General features: G+C 46.0%; 1 protein-coding gene and 1 non-coding gene across 26 annotated transcripts in view; both read right to left on the reverse strand.

The window, feature by feature from the left end:
* Positions 1-1,594, reverse strand: part of TIA1 (TIA1 cytotoxic granule associated RNA binding protein) — a 31,057-nt gene extending 29,463 nt beyond the window's left edge. For 3 of the 25 annotated variants that reach the window (XM_049115604.1, XM_025470843.3, XM_025470797.3), the window contains exon 1: positions 1,291-1,564. In XM_049115604.1, coding sequence (XP_048971561.1) covers positions 1,291-1,316 — 26 coding nt within the window. In that variant the 5' untranslated portion in view covers positions 1,317-1,564. Of the gene's footprint in view, positions 1-1,290 lie in introns of all 25 variants that reach the window. The other 22 variants (XM_049115603.1, XM_025470807.3, XM_025470793.3 and 19 more) reach the window with 17 other exon arrangements.
* Positions 1,595-1,887: 293 nt separating this feature from the next.
* TRNAG-CCC (transfer RNA glycine (anticodon CCC)) lies at positions 1,888-1,958 on the reverse strand. Its single transcript has one exon. It is a non-coding gene; the product is annotated as a tRNA-Gly (tRNA).
* Positions 1,959-7,657: the final 5,699 nt, after the last annotated feature.

A 7,657-nucleotide genomic window follows, 5' to 3' on the forward strand; every position in this document is an offset into this window, starting at 1 on the left:
CCCGTCGGCCGCGCCAGGGTAACCGGGCTCCAGGGACACTGATCTGTAGGTACGACCCTCTCTCAGAGAACAAGGGACGCCCACTAATTCTTGCGCCCTGTTGAAAGGACACTGAAGGTGACACTGTGGGACAAACTGGCCACAAGTTTACTCGTCTACTGAGAAACAAGTGCGACTCGATTTCTCACAGCCGATTAAAAACGGGAAACCCTTATCAGAGTGGAACAAAAAACAAAACAAAACAACCCGTCGCGTTGTCTTCCCGACGGCTCTAACGCCTCGGAAGTGGCGGAGAGAAACCTAAGGTCGCGTCTCTAACGCGTGGAGCGTGTCCCATCGCCCGCCCGCCCAGGGCGCGGACGCGGGTCCGGATCCACAACCCCTCCTCGAGGCCTCTTCTTCTTTAGAGAAAAGCCACGAGAACACTCCGGGGGACAAAGGGCGCGCGGCCCGGAGACACCGCAGCTGCGGTCGTTCCCCGCGAGCCCCCTGCCCGGGGCGGGGGGGGGGGGGTGTTTACCACCTGTTGCTCCGTGAACCCCGCCCGCCCGTGGGGCGCCGCGTCGACCCCCGAGGGAGCAAGCGGAGATAAAGACGCACTCGGTCCGCTTCCCCCGGCGGGACAGAGATGCGCCTCCGGGACAGACCTCCAACTTTGTGTGTTTCTTTTTGTTTGTGTGTTTAAAGCAGCCTCACAATCCTCAGGGCGTCGGGCGTGTGGGCCCTTCGGCCGCGGAGGGAGCTGGACGGGCGCCCGGACGGGCACCGGGACGGGCACCCGGACCGGCACCATGGGACGGGCACCGGGACGGACACCCGGACCGGCACCGTGGGACGGACACGCGGACGGGCACCGTGGGACGGGCATCCGGACCGGCACCGTGGGACGGGCACGCGGACGGGCACCCGGACCCGCACCGGGACGGGCACGCGGACGGGCACCCGCTCCCTCTCCGGGCGGCGGCCGCGAGCGCCAAGTTCAGGCCGCTGAGGACGGAGGACAAGCCTTCTCCGGGGAGCACCCCGCGGCGGGAGTGTCCGGGGCAGGCCGAAGTAGAAGCGGGGAGAGCCAGGAGGCGCTGTGCCGCGGGGGAGGGACCGGTCGAGGGCGCGGGGGGCCGGGAGGGACCTCGCGGGAGGCCGGGCTGCGCCCCTGAGGCCCCGCCGCGCCCCCGGAGCGCCCCTCCCCCCGGCGGCCGCAGAACAAAGGGCGCGGCGCGCGCGGGCCCCAGGCCGCCCCGGGCCCCCCGCCCTCCCGCCCTCCCGCCCCGGTCGCGGCCCCGGACTCACAGAGTCTTGGGCATCTCGTCCTCCATGGCTGCTGCGGTCGCGCCGGCGCCTCGGGGTCCAGCTCCCTACCCTCTGCCACCTCCCGGGTCCTCGGAGCGGCTGCGGCCGCGGGGAGCGGGGCTGCTCGGCCGCCCGGGGCTTCCTCCGCCTCCTCCTTCCGCGGCAGTTCACCCAACGGCCGCGAGCAGCGCGAACAATGAAGCCCCAGGACAAGATGGCGGCGAGCCGGGCGCTCAGGAGCAGCCCGCGGAGCGACCGGGCCGCGCAGGCGCAGAACCGTCCTGCACTTTCAACCCCGCTCAGGCCGCGGGTTCACTTGTTGCGCAGCCGCTGTGCTGCCGGCCCCGCGGGTGGGTCAGACTGCGCAGGCGTGAGCGCTGGCAGCTTAGGGACCTGCCTCAAGGCTTTTTTTTTTTTTTTTTTTTTTTTTTTTTTGTCTTCCAGCTCTGGATTCCGGGGTTTGCACAGTGGTTGATAACGAAATAAAAACCCTCGTGGAACTGAAAAATTCTCAGTGTTACCCGAGGAGGGAAGATTAAGCTAAACGGTTAAACCCACCGCGTGTTAAGGATGGTTGGGAATCAGAAAAAACGCTCGTGCGCCGCCCGGGAATCGAACCCGGGTCGCAAGAATGGGAATCTTGCATGATACCACTACACCAGCGGCGCTGTTGGGCAGCAGCCTCGCTAAAATCTTTTAGGACTAAATACAGGCAAACGATTGTGCCTGCAAGAGGATGACGTTTGTTCATTTAAAAATGGTTTATTGGAAAAAATAATAAAATAAAAATAAAAATGGTCTATTGAGTCCACAATATGCTGTTTTCTCATTGATATAAGAAAGGATCTTACCTTCCCTGATCCCAATACAGTTGAACGGCTCTTCCTATTCCACTAAGTTATTGTTCATTAACGTTCAGTGAGAAGAATTTGTCTTGTTAGTAACCAAATTTTGGAGAGCCAGGAAAATATTTTCAGATTTTTTTTTCCCCCCTTGGTGCACTCAACGCAGTTTGGAAATTTTTTTTTTTTTTTTTAGTTTGGAAAATATTTGAGAAAGTTGTTTAATGCAAACCGGTCAAAGGATCCTAAAACTAAATGAGTTAGAAGATACATAAATTTCAAGAAGAAGAAGAAGAAGAAGAAGAAGAAGAAGGAGGAGGAGGAGGAGGAGGAGGAGGAGGAGGAGGAGGAGGAAGAAGAAGAAGAAGAAGAAGGAAGAAGAAGAAGAAGAAGAAGAAGAAGAAGAAGAAGAAGAAGAAGAAGAAGAAGAAGAAATTTCAGTCCTCGTCGAAGAGGGGGGCGACATTTAGGACTCTGAAATGTGGTGCGGTGTAATCATGACGCATTTCGTGTTGTATTTTATAAATGATGTGAAATATCTTTAAATAAAGGAGAATGTATACATCCAAAAACGTGATGTCCTCTTTAGGACAGTTTCTTTAGACTTCACCTTAAGATTTCTATGTTTGGAATTGTCTTTAGAATCTGGGGCACGTTCTTTGATTTTACTCAAAAGAGATCAAATATCAGTCTTTTGAGGATGAATAAGACAAGTGTTAATGCTGGGTAATATATTTTTTAAGTAGCTTTTTGAAGTGTACAGTTTAGTGGTTTTTAGTATATTCACAGATTTGCAACCATTACTATGATCAATTTTAGAACTCTTTCATCACTCCAAAAAAGAAATTCTTACCAATTAGCAGTCACTCTCCGTTCTTCACCCCACCCGACTTCCCACACACTAATCTGTCTCTATAGATTTGCCTATTCTGGGGATTTCATATAAATGGAATCATGCAATATGTGATTCTTTGTGACTGGCTTTTTTCACTTAGCATTATGCTTTTATGGTTCATACAAGTTGTAGCGTGTATCAATAGATCATTCTTTTGCCAAATAAAATTCCATTGTACAGATTGTAACTCAACCTTTTAAGCTTTAAAATCTTTTTTTTTTTAAGATTTTATTTATTTATTCATGAGAGACACAGAAAGAGAGGCAGAGAGACACAGGCAGAGGGAGAAGCAGGCTCCATGCAGGGAGCCTGACTTGGGACTTGATCCCAGAACTCCAGGATCATGGCCTGGGTCAAAGACAGATGCTCAACTGCTGAGCCACCCAGGCATCCCTTAAGCTTTAAAATCTTTATGAAAAAAAAAAAAAAAAAAAGAAAGAAAATAAATAAAAAGAAAAAAAAGAAACTATGAAAACTTTATTATTTTGTTATATAAGTTTTATTTTATTTATTTATGATAGTCAAACACAGAGGGAGAGAGGCAGAGACATAGGCAGAGGGAGAAGCAGGCTCCAGGCACCAGGAGCCCGATGTGGGATTTGATCCTGGGCCCCCAGGATTGTGCCCTGGGACAAAGGCAGGCGCCAAACCGCTGCACCACCCAGGGATCCCTATAAGTTTTAAATTGTTATATATTTTAAGTATATATTTGCACAACACACCATATAATTATTTACATTGATTTATATATTATATTAAATGTAAATATATAAATACACAAATATGCAATTTTAATATGTGTGTTAACATGTACTTTGTATATTGAAGTTTTAAAGTTATAAAACTAATACAGGCTCACTATCACAAGTGAGCCAATATAGATAAATAAGAAAAAGAGTAATAATTCCCTCCTTCTCCCCCTCTTGAGGTAATTAATGTTAAAAAATCAGTAAGTAAGCTTTCACATCTCATTTTATAATCAAACAAATGCACATGTATATAAGTACTTGGGATTTTTATTTTTAAAATGTGAGGAAAATGCTGTTAGTCCCTGGATATTACTTCGCAATTTTCATTTCTCAAACTTACATCGTAGGTATTCCAGGTTCAGTGAATACTGATCTAATTTATTGGTTTTTTGGTAGGTGCAAAATAGTATACAGAACGAATGTGCCACAGTTTAGTCAGTATTAAGTTGAATAAATGACCATAAATGGTATTGGTGGACATTAGGTTACTCCTGCTTTTGTTCTGTTTTTCTACTACAAACAATGTTGCAATAAGCATCCTTATAACCGATTCTTCTTTTACATTTGAATAGATTCCAAGACGTGGGATTTTTGAGTTAGGCGGTATATCTATATATCTATCTGAATAGATTATTTTTAAAAGGTTTTTATTCATTCACATCCAACAACAATGTTTGAAAGTCCGTTCCAGAGGTCTTCATCCATTCCACCCTGTTTTCTCCTGCATTGAGGTTAGTCTTATTAATTTTTGCTAATATTAAAGATTTAAAAATGGTATCTAATTTGCATTTGTTTAAACTAATTATTGGAATTGAGCAACTCATCATGTGTATTTCTTCTTTTAAAGACTCCATTCTAAAAAAAAAATAAAAAAATAAAATACATAAATAAATAAAGACTCCATTTTTTCAAAGCAATTTTAGGTTAACAACAAAATTTCGAGGTCAGTAGAGATTTCCCATTTACCCAATGCCCCCACATTTGTGTACATATGTGGTTTGGTTTGGTGTTGATCATTGTCGCTTGTACTCTTTTTTTGTGAATTGTCTACTTATATATAGTCTTTATTTATATTGAGTTGTTTACCTCTTATCAATTTGTTGAGCTCTTTGTATGTTTGCAATACATACCACAATCTTACCTGTCATAGTAGTGGCAGATATTTTTCTCATGTATTTTTTTTTTAACCTTTAAAGTTCTATCTTTTGGGGTGCTGCAGTGGCTCAGTGGTTCAGCTCAGGTCATGATCCTGGAGTCCTGGGATTGAGTCCTGTATCCGGCTCTCTGCGGGGAGCCTGCTTCTCTGCCTGTGTCTCTGCCTGTGTCTGTGTCTCTCATGAATAAATAAAATAAAAAAAATAAAAATCTATCTTTTGTCATCTGAAAATGTTTAAGTTTTATGTAATCAAGTATGTTTATCTTTTCTTATGTTGCTTCTGAATTTCCCATCTTGCCTAACAGGGAATAAATACTGTTTAGGTTATTTAGAATGAGAAAAAAGTGAGATGTGAATTTTTTCAAGGTAGTTTAAAAAAGAAAAAAGTAGAACATGAAGCAGGAGCAGAACTATAGATTTATTTGTTTTTTAAAGATTTATTTATTCAGAAAGAGAGAGAGAGAGAGGCAGAGAAAGAAGCAGGCTCCACGCAGGAAGCCCGACGTGGGACTCGATCCCAGGACCCCAGGATCGCACCCTGGGCCGAAGGCAGGCGCCAAACTGCTGTGCCACCAGGACTGCCCAGAACTATAGATTTAAGTGTTATCAAAGATAAGCAAAGACTGCACTAAAGTTTTACTTTTAATTGGTAATAACTAATAAATAAAATCTGGAAAAAAAAAAGTCGATAATACACTATGGCAATAAGGAAGAGTGCATTGTAAACCGAAGTTGCCTGCAGTTGGTATCGATGTGACCTGGCATTTTGAGGGCGAATGTAGGGATAGGGATGGGGGTGAGCAGGGGCCCGCAGAGTCCAGAAAGTGAACGATGACAAAATTTGAGAGAAAGGGTGGTAACCGGTGATTCTCAGTTAGGCTCCTGCCCTCCCAGAGCCTGGGAGTCGGGCTCTCGGGTCAGGTGTTGCTGGGACACACAGTGAGGCCTTGGCAGCCTGGAGTTCTCTCAGACAGGCACTGTGAAGGTAGCTAGGGTCCTCCCAAGGACACCGCTTTGAGCTGCTAGAAAATGTTAGTGTTTTGTACGAGTCTTGATAGGCTAAGGCCTGCCCAGCGGAGAAGATTGCTCAGAGGAGCCTGGCTGGACTTTGGTCAAGGAGACAACCTTAGTGTTTAGTCTCCTTCGGGGGAGTCTGCTTTTTTGAACAGCGCCGTATGAATGTTTGCTGTATCGCCTTATTATTGCTCTTCACATTTTCGATGACGTTTTTCCTCCGTGATCCTTTTAAAAACCTCCTGGGGTTTCAGTGGCAGTGTTATTTTGAAAGGGCAAGAGCGCGGAATGAGAGAGCCTCTGACCCCCCTTCCACTTTGCTGTCTCTTCCCCGAGTGTCCTTTCAGTAAACTCCTTCCCAAGGTTTCAGCCGCAGCAGTGAAAGCTTCCAAAGCTGACACCTGTGTCAGGGTCACTCACACGGTCAATTCTCATCAACCAACAAACATTTATTGAGGGCCTAGTAGGTTAAGGCACTGATAATTACATTGTGGGGATAATGTAGTTTGGAAAAAGGGAAGTAAAAGACACAGAGTTTAGTTCTTTCTTTGTAATTTCTAGATGTAGTGAAAAACACGGCTTACTCTTCATATTTTTGTGTTCTTGACAAGGAGTCTTTATTCCCTGTAGAGTTTGCATCTTGTTCCATTAATACCACCTTCACTCCGTCTTTCTTTCTCTGCTTTATTGGCCTCCTTGCTGTTCCTCAAACATACAGGTATTCTCTTTACACAGAAAGCTCTTTCCCCAGATACTGACCCCCTCCCTCACTTCCTACAAGCTTTTGCTCAGATGCTATCCTGCTCAGCGAGGCCTACCGCCCACCCTGTTTAAAACTGCAAGCCATTCCTCATTCCTCTTACCCTGCTTTCTATAATACATCATTTGTTTATTCTGATTAACATGTGCCCCTCCACTAGACTGTCTGCCTCATTAAAATAAATACTTTTAAAAATCCATTTTGTAGGGCACCTGGGTGCCCCGGTGGTTGAGTGTCTGCCTTTGGCTCAGGGTGTGACCCTGGGATCCTGGGACCGAGTCCTGCATTGGGCTCCCTGCATGGTGCCTGCTTCTCCCTCTGCTGTGTCTTTCCCCCTCTCTCTGTACGTCTCATGATTAAAATCTTAAAAAAAAAATCTGTTTTGTGTGGAGGCCTATAAAAATTAAGGCCATCCCACCTAAAGTTTAGCATTAGCACAAGTACAGCCATCTTAGGTCCCTGTGAATAAGAGCTGAACTTTAAGGGGAAAAACTGCAGAATGTCCTCAATGTCCTCAGCAGGTAATGCCATATCAGAAAGACAACAGAGCCCACGCCCGTGGCAGAAAGTCCCATCTTAGAATTCTTAGAACCTTAGAATTCTTCCATCCCTTCTGGAAATCCCCTAGACCAGCCTATAAAAAACCCAGCTGTAATCCACTTCGGGGTCCAAGTCCCTGCTCCGCTGTGTCAGGTATACTTGGACCCAAGCTTGAGCTTGCTAATAAACCCTCGTGTGCTTGCATCGGTGTCGGCTGCTTGGTGGTTTCTCAGATTCGCAATCTTGGGCACAACATTTTGCACTGATTTTTCTCAAGCACCTACAACACTGCTTGCCACTTAGGAGGAACTCATTAAATATTTGTCCAATGAGTGAATGCTTTTTGCTCCGGGTTTTATACTCCCTCTTTCCACATTCACTCTTTCTTTTTATCTGACTTATTTTCTTTCC

Source organism: Canis lupus, chromosome 10 (assembly GCF_003254725.2).
Source record: "Canis lupus dingo isolate Sandy chromosome 10, ASM325472v2, whole genome shotgun sequence".
Classification (NCBI taxonomy): domain Eukaryota; kingdom Metazoa; phylum Chordata; class Mammalia; order Carnivora; family Canidae; genus Canis; species Canis lupus.